At 40.3% G+C, this 22,627-nt stretch overlaps 1 protein-coding gene across 15 annotated transcripts in view; it reads left to right on the top strand.

The window, feature by feature from the left end:
* The window catches only part of dlg5a (discs, large homolog 5a (Drosophila)), a 180,973-nt gene that overhangs the window by 67,076 nt on the left and 91,270 nt on the right, over positions 1–22,627 (top strand). For all 15 annotated transcript variants that reach the window (XM_041176353.1, XM_041176352.1, XM_041176337.1 and 12 more), the window contains 3 exons: positions 13,324–13,392; positions 17,552–17,726; positions 20,005–20,148. In XM_041176353.1, the coding sequence (XP_041032287.1) occupies positions 13,324–13,392; positions 17,552–17,726; positions 20,005–20,148 (388 nt within the window). The remainder of the gene's footprint in view (positions 1–13,323; positions 13,393–17,551; positions 17,727–20,004; positions 20,149–22,627) is intronic.

The raw sequence follows: 22,627 nt of genomic DNA, 5'->3' as shown, positions 1-22,627 counted from the left end.
GTAATGATGACTACATAATCTGTTTAGTAATGTTGGTTACGGAATGCATATTGGGCAAGATACTGAGGTGAACTTTCCTCCTTTACTTAGAAATAGTGCTATGGATCTTTTAGGTCACCTCTGATAGTGCATAATTCCCTCAGTGCTGCACTGAGGAGTCGAACTATATTTTGTCCTCAAGTTTCTGGAACCCACAACCTTCTGATTTTGAGCTGAGTGTTGACACTGAGCCATGGCTAACACTATATTAAGGATTTTTTGGGGTCCTGGAAAGTAAAGTGGGAGATGATGACTGGACGGGTGTTGCATCTCTTGTACTTATTGAGCTTGGTGTTCAAAATACTTTTTTTCTCCCTGAGGCTCTTGGATCACTAAAGCCCACTCCACTTCACCAGCCCTTCTCCATTCCCATCTCCGCTTCCACCTACCTCACCCCCTCACATGCTCCAGCAATGTACGTTCTCAGTATTAGAAAAGTCACCAATTTTTCTTGTTATATGCCTATTAACTCATGTTAATATCAGTCCATCAATCATTCTTGCCCTTCATCCAACCGCTTGATTGACCAATCCACTTCTTCGTGCATGCGTGCACATGTGCATTTGTGTTTTTTTCCCCTCTACCTTGCTGTCTGTACCTAGCTCCAGTTCTGGCAAAGGGCCCACACTGAAGTTGCAACTTGTCTGTTCTCTCCATAGATGCTGAGCTACTGCTGGGTGGCCCACCTTTCACCTTTGTTTCAAATTCCCACCAGTGCAGTTCTTTCCTTTTTATTTTTCCCAGTACTTTTACCTTGATTTCCAGTACTTTGTGCATTTGTAATATCTGTAGCAATTAATTGATCATGTTCCAATGGTTTTTAAATCCTCAGATTCACTGTGAGCAGCCTCATGAGGGTCTGCCTGTACTGTAAAAGACTAGCGACCCAGAAAGAAATTAGGACCAAGTTATAACTGGTTTTACGTCATTGGCATTCTATTTTTATTTATTTATGGGATGTGGGCTTCGTTGGCTGGGACAGCATTTATTGCCCATCCCTTGTTGCCCATGAGAAGATGGTGGTGAGCTGCCTTCTTGAAGCCCTGCAGTCCAAGTGGTGTAGGTACACCCACAGTGCTGTTAAGGAGGGAATTCTGGGATTTTGACCCATCAACGGTGAAGGAACAGCGATATATTTACAAATCAGGATGATGTGTGACTTGGAGGGGAACTTCCAGGTGGTGGTGTTCCCATGCATCTGCCTTGCCCTTCTAGATGGTAGTGGTCATGGGTTTGGAAGATGCTATCTAAGGGGCCTTGGTGAATTTCTGCAGTGCATCTTGTAGATGTTGTTGCTACTGTGTGACAGTGGTGAAGGGAGTGAATGTTTGTGGATGTGATGCCAATCAAGCAAGCTGCTTTGTCCTGGACAGTGTCAAGCTTCTTGAGTGTTGTGTGAACTGCACTCATCCAGGGAAGCGGGGAGTATTCCATCACACTCCTGACTTGTGCCTTGTAGATGGAAAACAGGCTTTGGGGAGTCAGGAGGTGAGTTATTCGTTGCAGGATTCTTAGCCTCTGACCTATTCTTGTTGCCATGGTGTTTATATGGCTAATCCAGTTCAGTTTCTGATCAATGGTAACCCCCAGGATGTTGATAGTAGGGGATTCAGTGATGATAATGCCATTGAACATCAAGGGGAGATGGTTAGATTCTCTCTGGAGATGGTCATTGCCTGGCACTTATGTAGTGTGAATGTTACTTGCCACTTGTCAGCCCAAGTCTGGATATTGTCTAGGTCTTGCTGCGTTTGGACATGGACTACTTCAGTATCTGAGTGCGAATGGTGTTGCACATTGTGCAACCATCAGCTAACATCCCCACTTCTGACTTTATGATGGAAGGAGGGTCGTTGATGAAGCAGAGCAACTGAAGATGGTTGGGCTGAGAACACTACCCTGAGGAACTCTTGCAGTAATATCTTAGAGCTGAGATGACTGACCTCCAATGACCACAACCCTCTCCCTTTGTGCTATGTATGACTCTAACCAGTGGAGAGTTTTCCCCCTGATTCCCATTGGCTCCAGTTTTGCTAGGGCTCCTAGATGCCACACTCGGCCAAATGCGGCCTTGCTGTCAAGGGCATTCACTCTCACCTCACCTCAGGAGTTCATCCCTTTTGACCATGTTTGAACCGAGGCTGTAATGAGGTCAGGAGCTGAATGGCCCTGACGGAACCCAAACTGGGCATCAGTGAGCAGGTTATTGCTGAGCAAGTGCCGCTTGATAGCACTGTTGATGACCCCTTCCATTACTTTACTGATGATTGAGAGTAGACTGATTGGGTACTAATTGGCCGGGTTGGATTTGTCCTGCTTTTTATGTACTGGACATAGCTTTAATTTTCATTTCAATTTCTTCAACGTAACTATTAACATATTTGTTTAAATTAACATACTTTGATAAAGCCCTACAATCCCTGTGTGTCCACACACTCCATCTCCCCCTTGTAATAAAAAATGTAAGTTTCCCCTTTCCCAGTAAGGGGAGATTTATTTTGTTACAGTCCTTGAGTATATTTAAGGCTGGGATATGTAGATTTTTGAACCTTAGGGGAAAATAAAAGGAAATGGGGATCAGATGGGAAAGTGGAATTGAGATCCAAGATCAGCCATGATCTTATTGAATGACAGAGCAGGCTCGAGGGGCTGGATGACCCACTCCTCCTTTTTCTTATGATCTTAGGTTTATGGCTGAGCTCCTGATTGGAGTCAACATCTTAACAGAGTTTCTCGGGCTGGGTACTGAAACATGCTAATTGGTTCCCAGTCTCGCCATCCAGTTCTAATTCTCTCTCTTTGGTTCACTAAAAACAGGAGTAGTAATAAGGGAGAGAGGGGAGCCAACACTAAATGGCATCTCATTGAATATCTTCCATATACTGGAGTAAAGCCTAACTTGATGGTAAAGCAGCTGCAATGCATACATGCGAAAATATTATTAGTGTTGCAGAAAGGCAGAGCCACATGTAATCTTGCACCCTTGCAAACTCCGGGGCCTGGGCCAGCCCATTCGCTTCTGCGAAGGTTGTGTCCTCTGCCTCTCTTCTGTTTTGTCATAACTAAAAATGGAAAGCACCTTGAGCTTTTCTGCAAGGGTAGGTTAGCAGGTAAGGCAAAGTTAAAGAGCTAGCACATCTTTCAAATAGGATAAATATTGCTGAACCAATTATCTTGACTTTTTAGAAGTGATGCAGCATGTGGGCATGTGTAGCACATGGAAAAACCATATCATGTGTTGTGCTTGGGTATTAAGGAAGTCTTTGACCAAGTTCCCTATAAAAGACTTGAGACATAAGCTTGAAACAATAGTTCAAGGTAAAACCTGGAAATGAAATTGGCAGGAAGGATGTACAGTATTGGGTATTTGTTAAGGGAATTATAATAGGAAAAGGATCTTAAAAGTATGAAATGAAGTATCCCCCACACTTTCTAATCACACAAACAAGTTGGATGAACATGGAAACACAATGCAATTTAATTTGTTTGTTCGCTGTTGACTTAGTGGACTGTTGGCAGCGTTTGGCTTCTTCTCTGGCTTGCTTCAAGCCTCCCTCAGTCCACATCTCAATGTTATCCACCCATCCGATTTTTCTTCTTCCCTTTCCGTTTTTACCATTGATTTCTCCTTCACTTGTTGCCAGGACTAGGCTGAATCACCTTTGTTTCCAATGTCCATACTTGGCTGTCTTTCCCTCTTTACTTGTCCTTAGCAACCCTTCAGATTACATTTGAATAAAATGCCAGTCTGGGGGATGTATTCTTGGGAATGTGGGGAGGGAATGTGTGCCTGTTTTATCATGGAACTGTTATAGTTTGGTTTGTCAGGGACTGGCACCTGTGAACTGGGTGCCTCAACTCGACACTGACTTGTCGATCCAGTTTGTAGCTGAATTTAGCTGTTTAAATGCAAGGAACTAGTTCATGAACTTTAGTCTTTCGGAATCAGAACTAAAGCAGCACAATTGTGGAAATGGCTTGAGATCAGAATTGTAACAGCGCAGAAGGAGGCCATTTGGCCCATTGCATCTGCACCGGTTCTCCGAATGAGCAGTTCCCCTAGTGCCATTCCACCACCTTCTCCCCGTAATCCTGCACATTCTTCCTTTTCAGACACTGACCCAATTCCCTTTTGAATGCCTCGATTGAATCTGCCTTCACCGCACTCTCAGGTAGCGTGTTTCAGGCCCTAACTGCTCTTGTGAAAAGGTCTTCCTCAAGTTGCCTTTGCTTCTTTTACTAATTGTCTGTGCCTTCTCATTCTTGACCCTTTCACGAGTGGGAGCAGTTTCTCCCTATCTGCCCAGTTTGTTTAGCTTCAGTTCCAGTGAGTATATGGCTGACACTCACTCACCTGACTCCTGGATGAATCTGCTTTTCTAATAACCCAATTTGAACCTGTGTGGACAGGACCATGACCTAATCTCATCCAAAAGATAGCATCTCCAACAGAGCAGCACCTCTTTAGTACTGTACTGAAGTGATGAGTTTGAACTGATAGAAACAGCCTTGCTATGTACTGTATAGTAGGACTACTGACAGGTTATATCTAATGTGAATGATGTTCAAGACCAGGTAGGCATGGTGCATATTTTCTAAACCTGAAATTAATTGATTTTTGATAATCCCAAAGTAATGATTTGTTTTACCTGAAGCTAAACTGAAGCGCACTGACCACTGATGTCTAATGCCACTTTCATAAGAGCAGTCAGTTTGCATTTGCTGAATTTAATATCAAACATCAAAATTAATCATATAATGTGTTTAAAATTTTTTTTAACTTTGGACATCCACCCATTTTGAGGTGGAGTTTGTAAACGGAGAGATGGGTGAACCAATATACCACTAACCTTATTTTGCAAGCAGAGGGTGCAGAGAGTGAGATATTGGTTTCAGACTTCAAAACACAGTGATTGAACAAAGTCAAAGCCATTGAGAACGAATGGAGAGGCAGTTGTGCATCCTTACCACATTAATTTATTCTTGCACATATGAAGTAAGGACACAACCAGCTGAATCAAGTGTCCTTTCATTTGTGCAGGGACGACAGACTGTTGTATCACTTGATGACTACCGGTCTCTCCAGGCATTTGTATTTTTGCCCTATTGTTTCCCTCCTAACCTCCTTTAAATCTAAAATGCAACTCTTTTTTATGCATCATACGTATGCATGATTGCTTAAAGCAAGAGCTAGTCTGTGGCAATCAGTCAGTGGGAAATTTCCATGCCCATGAGGTTTTGCTGTCTAATTCCCTCAATTAAGATGTTCCTTTCTTAAAAGGAGCAAAGACATAATTGTAACCACTGTGAATTTGTGATAGACATGCAACTTATTCATAGGGAAATGCTGGAGGCATGAAGCGTGCCAGGAGAAAATTGGTGTCTAAATACTTTGTTGAGTTTCTATGCATGATGATGTAAAAGTAATGCTGCAGTAGATTGCTGCACCTGCAAGTGTTCCTTGTAAGTTTTAACCTTCTTTGTATTTACACTGTTCAATCATGTGACTTACTGAAGAAGTAATTGTTTTATTGTGTAGTCTGCCCTCTCTGACAGTTCCCGGCCACACAGACCCATGGGAAAGAACAACCACTGAGGTTCAGTGTGGCAAATTCATCTGATGCCTTTAGTGTTCAGGCACATTGTTTTCAATGGTGAAATGTAAAAGGACTTTGTAAGCTGGGTCTCTTCCAATTTCAGTCTAGCACTCTGGTACCCCACAGCAAGCTGGACTGCTGCCAGCACATCTGATTCACTGTGTAGATAGCCACATACAGTAAACTGAAGTGTTTGTCCGCCACGTAAGGTTTTGAGCACCAGGCCTCAGCAACTGACCTATGTGACAGATGAGAAGCTGAGAGCTGTTACCTATGGAAGAACAAAAATACACTGTTTTGCAAAAAGGACAACAGTGACCATTTAAAAAGATGCGATTTAAGAATATGTACCTTTTGTATTAATTTCCTCAAAAACTGACACTATCTCTTTATATACCACTTAAATGAAATTCAAGGGTAACAAAAAAAATTCGGTGTTATCAACTTACAATATAGATATTGTTTACTTCTGTACATATGTTGGTCAAACTATTGTGATAGTTTTTCTTGAAAGACTACTGATATACAGTGGGTGGATTAAAATGCCTGTGTTGTGATTAGATATATATGTAGTCATTACATGTTGACTTCAACACAATTATTTAATCAGTCAAATCTTGTTGGGGTGGGGCATCTTGCAGGGCACCCAGTTCAACATTTTTCTGCACCCTTCAGCTGAAAGATTTTTGCGCCATAACTTGCTGGAAATGCATGCTGATAATAGTACAACATGGGCATTAGGGTATCTGGGACTTTAGTGAATGGTGGGACCAACAGTGTAACTTCTTAATCAACTATTAAGGATTGAGAAAGATATAGAGGAACAATGGAGAAGGAGAGTGAATTACAGTCAAATCAGATATAATAAGAGAAATAATAGAGAACGAAATACTGGATTACCAGATAGAGAGAAAAGACAGTAGAGTAAGAAAAAAAGTAAATTACATGCTGAAATGATATTGAACACTTTAAATTGTTCCCATTTTGGGCCAAGGAGGTTACTACCCTTCAGTAGACAAGTATACTGTCTAAAAGAGCATGGAAATCTGAGGCTATTGGTATTAATTGTGGAATATCTGGGTCCTCTGTCATAAAGATCAATTGTTCAAGTGCAGAGATTTAAACATTTTAAGCTTTGGCTGGCAATATTTTATCAAAACAATCTCAAAAATGTAGTATCTCGAGAATTGCTCAAAATCGTGAGGGGTTTAGGCAAGGTAGATCGGGAGAAACTTGCCATTGGCTGAAGGTTCGACAACCAGAGTTCACCAATTTAAAGTGATTGACATAAGAATCAATGGCAAAATGAGGAAAGTCTTTTTACGCAGAGAATGGTCTGGATCTGGAATACAATGCCTGAAAGTGGTGGTGGCAGGTTGAACCATGGCTTTGAAAAAGGAATTGGATAATTATGTAAAAAGAAGATAATTGCAGGGCTTTGGGGAAATGCAAGGGAGTGGGACTAGCTGAGTAACTTAGAGAGCTGGCAAGAAAACAGCAGACTAACTGACCTCCTTTTGTGGTGTAAGCATTCTATGATTCTAATTCTATGGTTTATAATTGTTATATGTACTGTTGGAGTATGGAAGACAAGGAGCCACATCCTTATTAATCTCACTGGGTAAACAGGACAGTCAGTTAAGGTCAGTAGTTTGGCATTGTGACAGATCTAATTCACTCCACCCCTTTTAAAAAAATCCATCCCAAAGATGAGGCTAGTAAATTGGTTACTGAAGTCTTAAATTTGTTTGAGCACATTTTTGCTGAAACCATGTAATTTTTAAATCTGTATATCATGAAGTAATATTGCAAAATATTAGGTGTAGTGATAACATAAGGACAGATCATTATCTCAGATCTACATGCTGTATATACACACCACGCTATTGAAGATGGATACTGTTTGAAGTCTTTGGAAATCGAGAAATGAATAATGTGTATGCTTTCTTACATACCCAGTGAAGGAAAATCTGTTCACCTGTTCAAACATGGCTAAATGCTTCCTCCTTTTCTTTCCGGTGGGACATTGATATAATAAAAGGCTTGCATGTTATCTTGAAAAGCTTGTTAATGCATTTAGAGTTGTAATGACGACATTGCACATTGTACAAGAAGTTATAGTTTATTGTTAAGCTATATTGATTATATAATATAGAAGAAGTTGTATTGCTGAAAAGAGAGACATATTGCTGAAGGTTTTCATCATGCGCTCATGAGGACATTCTTGTGTTTGTCCTGAAGAGTGCAAGACAAAAACCTTCAGCAACATGTCTCTCTTGTCAGCAATATTCATGAAGAAGTTATGTTAGCTTTAATGTGCAATCTTCAATTTTTGAGGCAAAGTCTGTACTGTATCTTATAACCTGTCACATAGGATTGAGGACTATACACAACTGTGCCCTGTCCTCAACTCCTCAAACTCTTTTGCACATTGCTACTTTAAGAAGCATTTGGTTAGTTATTCCATGATGCTCTCAAAAAGCTTATCTACAAGTCAATGATGTATTGAACACATTCTCACACTTGTAGAAGTAGATTGCCTGAATAGTAATGTGATTCAACAGACTTGTAATAGAGCCAGAGTAGTGACCAGATGATTGCTAGGATTGGCATAAGCATCTTGAATGCATAATGCAGTGGTTTAACAAGTGTTTTCTGCAGTTACCATGTTGTGGTTTTTCTGTCACCTGTGATAGTCATAGGAGAGTGAGTGAGGAATAAAAGAGAAAACATGGTAGGGATTAAACTGTGTTGCTTTGTTACGCTGAATGACAGTCATTTAATGAAGACCTGTTTTGGTGCATTCTTCACTGATTTTTGCAGCTACTGTCTTCATTTCATATTGACAAAAAAGAAACTTGTTATAAAATAATATTAAAGGCTCTTATTCCTCATAACTTTGTTCAGATTACAATTTTGAAGTGCAAAAGAGAGCTTTTGACCCAGACAGGAAGTGTAGACATTCATTAAAATGGCATATTTACCTATTTTTCTTTTAATTTCACTTGTTTCATCACAATATATAAAATTCAATACATATGGCGTATTGAGTTAATGAGTGATCTATTCATGGATAACGTGGTAGACTGCTTCTGTGGAGTATTAACAGTTCTACAATGTGTTTGTCCTTAGTCCCAATGATTAGTAAGTTCAGGGATGCCACCAGAACTGCAGGGACGTTCTTTGGATGGGCTACAGGAGCGTCCAGATATTTGATGTCAAAACGTACATGGGGTATTTTGTTGATATATAGACTTACCATTGGCAATAGATCAGAAATGGGATGCAGAACTGCTTTGGATTCAGCCCCAAGCAGTGTGGGCACAATGGTATTGTCACTGGTCTGGTATTTCAGAGACGCAGGGTAATGCTCTGGGGATCCAGGTTTGAAAGGTGGACCACGGCAGATGGTGGAAATTCAATTCAATAAAAATCTGGAATTATAAGTCCAATGATGACCATGAAACCATTGTCAATTGTCATATAAACCAATCTAGCTCACTAATGTCCTTTAGGGAAGGAAATCTGCCATCCTCACCTGGTCTGGCCTGCATGTGACTCCAGACTCACAGCAATGTGTTTGACTCTTAATTGCCCTCTGAAATGGCCTAGCTAGCCACTCCACTGTATCAAACCGCTAAAAAGGAATGAAACCAGATGAATCACCCAACATCGACCTAGTCACCGGAAACAACAGTTGTAAAGCCAACCCTGTCGACCCTACAAAGTCCTCATCACTAACATCTGGAAACTTGTGCCAGAGTTGGGAGAGCTGTCTCACAGACTAGCCAAGAAACAGCCTGACGTAGTCATACGCACGGAATCATACCTTACAGATCATGTCCCAGGTACCACCATCACCATCCCTGGGTATGTCATGTCACAAGCAGGACAGACCCAGCAGTGGTGGCAGCTTAGTCAGGAAGGAGTTGCCCTGGGAGTCCTCAACATTGACTCCGGCCCCCATGAAGTCTCGTGGCATCAGGTCAAATATGGGCAAGGAAACCTCCTGCTGATTGCCATTTACTGACCCCCTCAGCTGATGAATCAGTACTCCATATTTAACACCACTTGGAGGAAGCACTGAGGGTGGCAAGGGTGCAGAATGTACTTTGGGTGGGGGACTTCAATGTCCATCACCAAGAGTGCCTTGGTAGCACCACCACAGACCGAGTTGGCCAAGTCCTAAAGGACATAGCTTTTAGACTGGGTCTGTGGCAGGTGGTGAAGGAACCAACAAGAGAGAAAAGCATACTTGACCTCATCCTCTCCGACCTGCCAGCGGCAGATGCATCTGTCCATGATAGTATTGGTGGGAGTGACCACCGTACAATCCTTGTGGTGACAAAGTCCCGTCTTCACATTGAGGATACATTCGTGTTGTGTGGCATTACCACCGTGCTAAATGGGATAGATTTTGAACAGGGATAGCAACTTAAAACTGGGCAACCATGAGGCGCTATGGGCCATCAGCAGCATCAGAATTGTGCTCAACCACGATCTGTAACCTCATGGCCCAGCATATCCCCCACTCTACCATTCCCACCAAACCTGGAGATCAACGAAGTTCAATGAAGAGTGTAGATGGGTATGGCAGGAGCAGCAGCAGGTATACCTAAAAATGAGGTGTCAACCTGGTGAAACTACAGCACAGGATTACTTGCATGCCACACAGCATAAGCAGCAAGACAGAGCTAAGCAATTCCACAACTAACAGATCAGATCTAAACCCTGCAGCCTTTCCACATCCAGTTGTGAATGGTGATGGACAATTAAACAACTCATCGGAGGAGGAGGCTCCACAAATATCCCCATCCTCAAAGATGGAGGAGCCAAGCACATCAGTGTAAAAGATAAAACTGAAGCATTTGCAATAATCTTGAGCCAGCAGTGCCGAGTGGATAATCTCCCCAGAATCACAGATGCCAATCTTCAACCAATTCGATTTGCACCGTGTGATATCAAGAAACAGCTAAAGACACTGGGTAGTGCAAAGGCTATGGGCCCTGACAATATTCTGGCAATTGTACTGAAGACTTGTGTACCAGAATGGGCCACGCCCCTAGCCAAGCTGTTCCAGTACAGTTACAACAGAAGCATCTACCCGGCAATATGGAAAATTGTCCAGTTATGTCCTGTGCACAAAAAGCACGACAAATCCAAACCGGCCAACTACCGCCCAATCAGTCTATTCTCCATCATCAGTAAAGTAATGGAGGAAGTCATCAACAGTGCTATCCAGCGGCACTTGCTTAGCTGACTAATGGCAAGTAACATTCGCACCACACAAGTGCCAGGCATTGACTATCTTCAACAAGAAAGAATCTAACCATTTCCCCATGACATTCAATGGCATAACCAACACTGAATCCCCCATTATCAACATCCAGGGGGTTACCATTGACCAGAAACTGAACTGGACCAGCCATATGAATACTATCGTCACAAGAGTAGGTCAAAGGCTAGGAATTCTGTGACAAGTAACTCACCTCCTGAGTCCCCAAAGCCTGTCCACCACTTACAAGGCACAAGTTAGGAGTGTGATGGAATACTCTACAAATGCCTGGATGAGTGCAACTCCAATAACACTTAAGAAACTCAACACCATCCAGGACAAAGCAGCCATCTTGATTGACACCCCATCCACCACCTTAAACCTTCACTCCCTCCACCACCGATGCACAGTGGCAGCAGTGTGTACTATCAACAAGATGCACTTCAGCAACTCATCAAAGCTTCTTCGACAGCACCTTCCAAATCCACAACCTCTATGACCTAGAAGGACAAAGGCAGCAGATGCATGGGAACATCACCACCTGCAAGTTCCGCTCCAAGTCACACATCATCCTGACTTGGAAACATATGGCCGTTTCTTCCCTGTTGCTAGGTCAAAATCCTGGAACTCCCTCCCTAACAGCACTGTGGGTGTACTTACACTACAGAGACTGCAGGGGTTCAAGAAGGTGGCTCACTGCCACCTTCTCATGGACAATTATAGATGGGCAGTCTATGCTGTCCTTGACAGCGATGGCCACATGCCATGAATGAATAAACAAAAAGAAAATCTTGGAAGGTTTGTTTTGCCACCTGTGCACATCTGCCTCCTTCAGAGGTGGGGATAGATGTTTGTAGTATATATTATGCCTGATGTCAAGCTGCTGAATGTACACTCAACTTCGCAAATAACTTGGAAGTGTTGTGAAATAGAATGCAAAGGTCATGTTTGAGGGAAAGATATCCCATATTCAATGCTTTGCCGTTGAATATTCAAATTATGTCTGCTGTAAATTGAACTGGAAACTATGCTATATATTATGCCAAGTTTGCTTTAATCTTGGGTGTTTTAAGTTTGGAAGGCACTTGCAAGCTCAACATACCTTTAAATGCCTTCAGATATTCCGCAGAAGATTTCTTTAACTTGCTTTTGAAACCTGTGAGCAGGAATTAAAGGACATTATTATTTCAGTAGCTGGTTGAAATGAAATCTTTATTGGTTCAAGGCTTCTACTGCTGCAATATGGTGCCCATAAAAATACTTCATTCCTACTTATTAAAATATGACAATAACAAAAATACATAACTCAAAAATACAACCTATTATTGGAGCTGGGCTCCACTTTATAGCTCAAATTTTAGCCAGTCTGTTGCTGCTTGTAGCTGCTACTCCCAGGAGATCTGCTATCATTTCTGTCACACTCGTCTGTCTTGCGTCACCCTCACATGCACTCTGGTTCATCTGCAGTTGTTTTGTGATGTCCGTCATCCAACCATGCCTAGGTCGACCCCTTTTTCTGCTGGCCTCCACTTTGTCCTCTAGTTGAGATCTTTAGATCATATGACTGAAATACAGACTTTTTTTTGTCTGGATGTCACTTTTTAGTGTTCCTTTTGCACCTCTTTATTTGTCTCAGACTGTATATGGAATTTTAAGCATCCCTTTCAAAGGCTTCTATTTTCTTCCATAGATCTTTACTTATTGCTCAGTTTTCAGAGGCATATAGGAAAGTGGATAGAATATAGCATCTTATGAGTTTCTCCCTGTAAGCTTGAGTTTTGTTCTTGTTTACACATTCTAAGCATGCGCAAGAACATTAGTAACTTAACAATGCTGAAATAAGGCTGTGCTATTAAGCACTGTTTACACAATTGCACTTCCGCCTACTGCAATTATTTTATTCACAGCTTTAAAATATCTATAAACTATGCCCTGAGTAGTTCATGAGATTACTCAACTGATAGGTGTGGTGTTAAAACCTCTGCTGAGTGACTAATTTTGCTCACCTTGGGGTGTTAATGTTTGCAGCTGCCACTGGTAATACTACTTTGAGTCCCATTGCGCTAAGTTTGAGCCCCATTCCAGAGTCTTAACTTGCACGTAGACTCGCACTTTGGTGCAGTTCTAATGAGTTAATAAACCCAGACCATATTTTCCCTCCTCAGGTTGATAAAAAAAAATCCCATGGCACCACTAGAAGAAGAGCAGGAAAGCTGTTTCTATGCTCTGGCCGATATTTATTCCTGAAATCACACCATTAACACATTATCTAGTCATTTGTATTGTTTATGAGATCTTGCTGTATGCTGGTTAACTTCCACATTGCCTTATATTACAACAGCATTTACAAATCAAAAGTACCTCATTGTGGAGGAAGAATTTTGAGTCTGAAGTTGTATGCTTCTTTTTCAGGATCTACCTACAGTGTGCTGTCAACAATGCCTTCCGACTCAGAAAGTAGCAGCTCCCTCAGCAGTATTGGTAAGTTCTCATGCTTTCACTGTGATAGTCCAGGTTCTGCACATTTACTCAGTCATTTATTCTTTGAAAAATGCAAACCTAGTACGACCATATGAAAAGAAGGGTGGGAAAGACCCATCCGTCAGGCAGTGCAGCCCAGTGCACTCTTAATGATGCAGCTCTTCAGAAAAACAAAAACAAACTTGGCCAATCCAGGGCAAGCTGTGGGAAATTCCTCTCCAACTCTAAAATGGCTTCAGGAAACTATAGTTGTTCATGATATATCGCAATCTAAACAACCCAGTCACCAAAAGCTTCTACATTGGATTAATGTGCTCCTCTCTCAAGACTTATAAAACCTCCTTTTAAAGGACAGATGTGATCCCACTGCATGTTGGGAAAGTTTGTTTTCGAAGCCAGTAGCTTTGAGAAAATAAGTAGTTCCTGACATCTAACATGACTCCATGCCTATTGATTAGTGTCAGTATAATCTTTGGTCTTATTATCCATATCCATTTAAAATAACCAATCAAACCTAACAATTTGGAAGGACTTGAAGATTCTGGAGAGGATATAGAACAGATTTACTAGAATGGTCCTTGGGATTAGGATTGCTGTTTGAATAGACTGAGGAAATTGGGGTTATTTTCCTTAGGGCTGAGAAGGCTAAGAACAGATATGATAGAGGTATTTAAAATCATGATGGGTTTAGGTAGAGTAAATGAAGAGAAACCCTTTCCAATTGTTGAAGGGTTAATAGTCAGGTGGCACAGATTTGGGGCGGTGATTGGCAGAAGAACCAGAGGCATGAGGAAAAACTTCTTACGCAACAAGTAGTTGGGATTTGGAATGCAGTGCTTGTTAGGGTAGTGGATATAGATTCAATAGTAGTATTTGCATAAATACTTGAAGGAGAAAATAATAGCAGGGATATGGGGAAAGAGTTGGGGATAGATTGTTCTTTGATTCATACAATGGGCCGAATGGCTTCCTTTGTGCTGTACGATTCTATGAGCTCTATTTAATCACTTTAGAAGTCTGAATCCATCTATTTAAAAAACCATATTCAACAATTTCATCAAGTACAATATGCTAAACCTATACAAATTATTGGCTGGATGACAGTTAGAATTCTGTGTCCAATTTTTGGTGCTTTACTTTGCAAAAGATATTGAGGCCAGTGGATATGGTGCAGAAGAGATTCACTAGCATGATCTTAGGGCTAGGTGGCTTTATATATGAGGTAGGGAAATAGATAAACTGGAGCTCTTTTCATTCGAACAAAGAAATTAAGAGCAGATGTAACAGAGGTGTTGAAAATTATATGGGACTTTGATCAGGTAAATTGGAAAATAAAATTTTCCAATAATGACTGCATTTGTTGTAATTAGAGGACATTGATTTTCCATCATCACCTGAAGTGAAGGGAGACAAAGGGAGAATTTCTTTTTATCCAAAGGATTAAGACATGAAATTTCCCAAAGATAGAAGCAGAATCGATATCAATACTTTTTAAAAAGGAAGTAGTTAAATATTTGAAAAAGAAAAAGTGGTATGGGGAATGGACTAGGATTTGAAACCAAGTGAACCAAAATGTAAAATTCTATGATTTTATTTGATGAAAGATAGAACTGCCACAATGAATTTGTCACAATATTTTGACAATTTTTTTATAGAAAAACAAACATGCAGTATATTTTAAAAAGCATTTTGAGATAAGTGATCTTTTTTCATTATTTTCAAATTCGGTGCGCTGTAACTTTAATAAATGAATTGGAATGATTTTCAAAAAACTTCCATGCATAAAACATCTATGTATTGAACTGTCTGTATATAGATGTTGGAAAACTGTAATACCAATTGTTTTGTGCCTTTTTGTTTTATAAAGACCAATGTTGTTCCTTGTGAATTTGCAGTAGGAAAACATGACTTAAGATAGTGGCCCAAATAAATTCACAAAGGTTATTTTATTTCAAACAAACAGCTACAGTTGAAAGTTGAGGCAATTGTGCAAACCAACTGGTTGAAACAAATTTGGGAAAAAAGCATGTTGCACTGTAAATCAAATAGAATGCATGCAGCATTGTGGCAGCATTGTGTAAGTGTTAAGGATCTTTTGAACTAAAGGCTTTTGAGCAGCATGACGGTTATATATTATAATGTGTCTTCTTCAGAAGGGAAGAGCTGGTGATAAATGTTTTCATTTTCTTTTTGGACTTTTGTGCGATATGATTTTTTCCCTAAAGTTTCATTTCTGTAACGTCTACATGGGATGGATATGGGAGGGGAAACTATGTTGGGGTTATCTTGACACTTTTTAAAAGATTTGACAAAGGGCTTCTTTTATTCCAAAGGTAACAAAAGCTTTGGTATAAAATATGTTGGTGTTAATATCTTATTTCTATGACTGCAAATACTAATATTGTGTGATGCTAGTAACTTAAGCAAAATGAAAAGAATAGCTTTTCTTTGAACTTAAACAGAAGAATGCTAGTATTTACGCAGCATCATATCATGTCTCAAACACTTCACATAAATTTTGGATTCCAGAACAGTAACACTGGGAATGGTAGCACCCATTCTGTACCGACAACTTCCTGTAAACAGCAAAAAGATTAATTTATCTTATTGCTGAAGGAGGAATGTTGGCTGAGATAAGAGAGAGTATAGAGGAGATTCACAGGAATGATTCCAGGCATAAAGAATTGTAGCTTTGAGGATAAATTTGGAGAGGTTTGGACTGTTTTCCTTGGAGTAGAGAAGGCTGAGAGGAGACTTGATAGAGTTTTCAGATCCTGAGGGGTATGGACAGGGTAAATAGTGAGAAACTGTTCCCACTCAAGGTAGCATCAAGAACTAGAGGGCACAGATTCAAAAAAATGGCTAAGTGAGTAAAAGTAATATGAGGAAAACATTTTTCACCCAGAGGGTGGTTGGAGCCTGGAACCAACTTCCTGAGAGGGGACAGGGGAGTAGACTAGGTAGAATGCTTTTTAAGAGAGTCAGTGCAGACTCAATGGTCCGAATGGCCTCCTCTTGCAATTTAAAGATTCTGTGATTATGTACTGAAGTCTTCGTGTGGGGCTTAAACTCCAAACTGCATCAATGGACATTTCAAATATACTGATTTGTACAATGCCAAAGGGAGTTGGATAAATACATGAAGAACAAATTTTAGAAATATGTAGAAAGAACTAGAAGTGAGACTAACTGGATTTCTCTTTGTGTATTTCTTAGGCAAAATACATGAACAACTGAGTAACATGTTAAAGTTTTATTTTCACGGATGCTAACCGTCTAGGTTGAAAAACATTAATTATTATGGACTGAACACAAAATATTCACCAGAATAGTACCCTTCAGAGTGGATGATCGCATTTCCCTTTTACCTGATAATATACCAAATATATTATTCACCTCATGGAAGTTTCAGATTTTAAAATTCCTCTTGACATTCGGCTTAATAGTCATGAACTGCAGCAGTTGTGTATTTATTATATGCTTATGAACTAGCAGACTAAAGCAAGATATCTAACCTTGAACTATGTCAAGATATTTTCCTTCCTAAGCAGTTACCCTTGTTAGCATTCAGACCTTAACGTCAAGGCCTCATCTACATTTGCCCAATCTTTTTCCCATCTGAAACAAGTAATGTTGGGCAACTGCAGACCACTGCCAGGATCTGCTACTGGCACTCCTGTAAGATTGGGAGCGCCTCATGCTTGGGGTTGAGGGTGGGGGCCAGGGGTTGGGGGTGGATGTCTGGGACAGGAGAGGCTTAAACTTTTCTTATTGCACATAGAAGATTGCTCTGCCAAATTGAAAGAAGTTTTTAAAAAAAAACTTGCCTTATTGGGCTTCTGGCCCTGATTTCACCACCACCTCGGTGATCTTGGTAGGAAAGTTAGAACTCCTTGTTTAAGCTTTATAAAAAAGTAGTTTGATCCTAACGATGTTATTGGATCCTGGATCCTGATTCGAAGAGCAGGTTAAAATTTTAGCCTGCCAGAACAGTGCAAGACACAGCAGGTGAGTCCCATGGGTGATCTATTTTCTACAAGGGCAGGGTTAAAATTGCTCCTGAAATGTTGTTTCAGCAAATCGTCTGCATTTATTTTAAATTAATTTTGATTCTAGGAATAATGGACACAAATCTGTTGCCACTGTTTTTCTTAAATAGGTACAGGCACATCTGGGAAAGCTGCTTCTCCTCCACCAATACTCATGGATACCAGGCAGATGAGTGAGAAGTTAGAAGCCATAGTGTTCCAACTTCGACAGGTCACTCGTGAACGGGATGAATTACGCAAACAGCTAGCACTTTCTTCTCCTGGGTCTACATTTGATGATTGCAGGTATGATTCTTGGACTTAAACTTCAGCGTATTCTATGAAGGTGCTTTAAAGCTCTAAAAGAGCAACTTTGAAGATGCTACATACAATTATCTATGTTTTTAAATAATTACACATTTTGTAATAAGCACAAGTCATTCCTTTCAAATGTGATTTCCCTGTATTAGACTTGCTACTGAGAATTGCAAGTTCTACCTTGTTAATGATTGCACTTGTAACCTTGTGACACCTGTTATCAGTATACTTTCTGTGTTAAGAGAAGATCCAAAGAACCTCTAAAGAAACACCATAAATAGTATTCAGCTTACCCATATTTACAGCCACCCCTTGACCATTCTATCTTGTATGGCTCCTCTATTCCCATTGTCTCGAACATAGCCAAAGCCATGACTGACCATATCCCTTAGCTACGCTGTTCCACCCCCTCTTCCCCAATTATTCACACAATGCATCCATATATACTTCAACTTTTCTTCACCTTAACTTTGTGCATTTGTTCATATTTGAGAAGATGAGAAGTTGACCATTAGAGTTGTATCTGATTACATTACTTCTTGGTTATCTGCTAAAATAGTATGTAACATGGATGAAAACATCGCATTTAGTTAATCATCGTTAAAGATCCATAACACAGAGGAGAGTTGTCACCATGATCAGCTCAATCAATTGGAATTAGCCTATAGGCATACTGAAGAATGCAAGCCCAAGCAATAACGAACAGTTCCAACAGGGCATGATGTGGTGAAGAGTAAAGAGCACCCAGCTGTTTGGGCAGAGTGTTAGGTTGGATCTGGCACATCTCACTGTGCCAGTCAACCTTCTGAGCAAGCATTCTGATGAATTCAAAGCAACAATCGCAATTACTAGACAAAAACCAGAAGCTGCACTAAGGTGTGATTTGATCTCATGCCAGAATTTCAAATCTTAGTGAAAGAGAATGCCTGAAACAAATGGTGGTAGACCTTTGTTTGGTAAATATACACATGAAGTGCAATTGCCTATCTAGCCTGTCAGGCATTTTTAATTAAAATTAGTGTTTTTGTCTAAAACAAAGGACTTAGGAGTAGGACCTTCGACCCTTTGAGTCTGCTTCACCATTCGATAAGATTGTGGCTGATCTGGTTGTGGTCTGAACTCTGCCCACCGGTCTGCGCTCTCTAATTCTTGACACCCTTGACTATCAAAAATCTAACTCAGCCTTGATTGAATTCAGTGACCCAGCCTCGACTGCTCTCTGGGGGAGAGATTTCCACAGACTAATGAACCTCAGAGAAAACATTTCTCTTCATCTCTATCTTAAACTGTACCCCCAAGTTGAAGTTTGCCCCACAAGAGGAAGCATCCGCCTCGTATCCACTCTTTCAAGTCCCCTCAGGATCTTGCATGTTTCATTCCACCTCTCATTCCACAGCTAAGGCCTCTAGCTGGCCAGCAATTTCTATTGGACGACATCAATCTAGATCACATAAATTCTTCAATTATTTGTGAACCCTAGCAGCTGCCAGGCAAGGGTAAGACTTGCCAGTGCGATATTTGAGCCTCCCAGGATAATTGCTTTAATTAACCAAATTGTGGAAAAATATTAATGTTACTGGTAGATATTATTTGTAATACTTACTGGAATGCTATTCTGAGTGTCAAATTTTGTTGGAAAGCAAAAAAATGATGTGCGCTCTAAAGTCTCCATTGGATATAATACTGGGGAGAAATAGACTTCTCAACATTTGTCATGGAGATGTCATTTTTGCTAACTGAATGTATTTAGCACTGATGGGGTGTAACATATGAAAGACATTTGGTGACAGAAATATCGAATACTAAACTGCAGTTTTTAATGTTGTTTACTCAAGGTCAACTTTAAATTCAAACATAAATTTTAACAGGTAGATTTTCTGTCTTAGAGCCAATTTTATTCAACTGTTACCTTTTTAGACAATAGGGGGCATAATAAAGTTAGAACTGAGCCATTCAAGAGTGAAAGCAGGAAGCACTTATTCACATCAAGAGTCGTAGAAATTTGAAACGGTCTCTACCTGAAAGGCTGTGGATGTAGGCGGGGGTGGAGTGGGCATCAATGGGAACTTTGAGTACTGAGACCAATTAATTTTTGTTGGGAAAAGGTATTCAGGAATATAAAGCCAAGGTGGGAAAATGCAGAAATGCCAGATCTAATTGCTCAAGGGGCATAATGACCTATCCCTGTTCATAATGTTCCTTAATCTTGTATAGAATGACTCCTTGATTTTGCTGTTACCAATATGTTGTTTCTTTGTCTCAACAGACCCAGTCCAAAGCCGAGCCATGACTATGAGAGACTGAAAATGCAGTGCATGAAAGCCATGTCAGACCTGCAGTCTCTGCAGAACCAACACACAAAAACACTGAAAAAATGTGAGGAGGCAGTCAAAGAAGCAGATTTTTATCAGTAAGTACAACAGAAATTTGTATTTGTATAGTGCCTTTAACATTAAAATGACCTAAGGAGCTTCACAGGAGCACTGCAAAACAAAATGTGACTCTGAGCCACACAAAGAGACATTAGAGCAGGTGACCAAAAGCATCTTGGAGGAGAAAAACAAGATGGAGAGGCAGACAGGCATAGGGAGAGTATTGTTGATCTTAGGACCTAGGCAGTTAAAGGCACGGCTAGCAATGGTGATGTGATTAAAATCGAGATATTCAAGAGGCCTGAATAAAGGGGTGCAGATATCTCGGAGGGTTGTGGGGCTGGAGGAGATTAAGAGATAAGGAATAGCGAGGTCATGGAAGGATTTGAAAACAAGGATGAGAATTTTATCATACAGACATTGTTTAACCAGGAGCCACTGTAGGTCAGCGATGATGGGGTAATGGGAGACGCTGAGAGTTAAAGAGGGTGGAACGTGGGAGGCCAGCCTGGAGTATTTTGGAATAGTTAGAGGTAACAAAGGCATGGGTGAGAGTTCCAGTAACAGATGAGCTGAGATGGATGGAGTTGGGCAATGTTATGGAGATGGAAATAGGTGGTTGTAGTGCAGACATGTGGTCAAAGCTCATCTCAGGGTCAAATATGGCACTGAGGCTGCAAACAGTCTGGTGACTACCCTGACAGCATCCACACTGGCTGACATTTTCCACAACAAGGCTTTGCTTCAACCTCCTGCTGATGTCTCAATCAAGGAAGCTTGTAATTCCAATTTAAAAGTATGGAGCGATTTGTATGTCTCGCCTTTTCATTAGAACCAGTGCAGGAGAGAAAAGTGATTGGGACAGGGGCAGATGTTTGAGCAGGGGGGTGCCTGAATATGGAGCCTAAGAGGGAGCAACAAAGCTAATGAGAGAGAGCAGGCAGTCTTAATTGAAATAATTTTAACATCACTGTATTCCCAACCATTTGAGAGTCTTCAGTGCACCTGCATTAAGCACATGATGCATTAAATCATTCTTTATTAATGTATTTAAAAATTAATTGTATTAAAATAAAATCTATTTTAAAGCGCTGTAATCCTTCAATAGATTCATTAAATACATTTCAGTGTTAAGCCAGGAATTAAATTTTATATATATATATATATATATATATAAAACGTCAAAAATGAGAGATTTAATAGAATAAAATGTACGTAACAGCAGACCATGGAAAACCTCTGAATTACTGAGAAATAAATATCTTTCGTTGGAAAAGCTTTGCGGGGTATTGAGAAATAAATTTTAAAAAATCAAATATGTCAATGGAATTAAATAAATCTTAGAAAACTCTATGCAGTATGGGATAATAATATGAATAGAAAAGTTTTTGGGAGAGCGTGGCATTAAATATATATCAGTGGAAAGCAGTGACCTACGATCATACAAATTAGGAGCAGGAGTAGAAGCCTCTCGACCCTGCTTTTCCATTCAATAAGATCATGGCTGATCTGACTGTGGCCTGAATGCCACTTTCCTATCTACCCTAATACCCTTTCATTCCCTTGTTAGTCAAGAATCTACCTACTTCTGCTTTAAAAATATTCTATTGCTTTCAGGGCAAGAGAATTTCACAGATTCACAACCCCATCCCCATCCCCGAGAAAAAAAATTCTCCACATCTCAATTTTAAATGAGAGACCCCTTATTTTTAAATTGTTCCCCTTAGTTCTGGTCTCCCACAAGAAGAAATATCCTCTCGGCATCCACTCTGTCAAGTCTCCTCAGGATCTCTTATGTTTCAATAAGATCACCTCTCATTCTTCTAAACTCCAACGGATACAGGCCCAGTCTGTCCAACCTTTCCTCATAAGAAAAACCCCTCTTCCCAGGAATCAGTCAAGTGAACCTTCTTTGAATTGCTTCTAAGACAAATATAAATAAGGAAACCAAAACTGTACACAGTATTCCAGATGTGGTCTCACCAATGCCCTGTACAACTGTGTCAAAACATCCCTATTTTCATATTCTATTCCCCTTGCAATAAACAACAGTATTCCATTTGATTTCCTAATCACTTGCTGTACCTGCATACTAACCTCTTGTAATTTGCGTATCAGGCCACTCAGATCTCTCTGTACCACAGAGTTCTGCAATCTCTCTCCATTTAAATATATTTATACTGCTTTTCTATTCTTCCTGCCAAAGTGGGCAAGATCTCATGTTCCCACATTATACTCCATCTACCAAATTATTGCACACTCACTCAGCCTATCTTTATCCCTTGGAAGATTCCATATGTCCCCTTCACAACTTATTTCCTACCTATCTTTGTATCATCAGCAAGTTTAGCAAAAGTATAAACTTGGTTACTGCATCCAAGTCATTGATATAGATTGTAAATAGTTGAGGCCCCAGCACTGATCCCTGTGGCACTCCACTCATTATATCTTGCCAATCCGAAAATTACCCATTTATGCCTACTCTGTTTCCTGTTAGCTAACCAATCCTCTATCCAT

The sequence above is a fragment of the Carcharodon carcharias genome, chromosome 28 (genome assembly GCF_017639515.1).
Source record: "Carcharodon carcharias isolate sCarCar2 chromosome 28, sCarCar2.pri, whole genome shotgun sequence".
NCBI classification, from domain to species: Eukaryota; Metazoa; Chordata; class Chondrichthyes; order Lamniformes; family Lamnidae; genus Carcharodon; species Carcharodon carcharias.
Note: the sequence above shows the minus strand (reverse complement) of the source record. Positions and strands in the feature narration are given on the sequence as shown.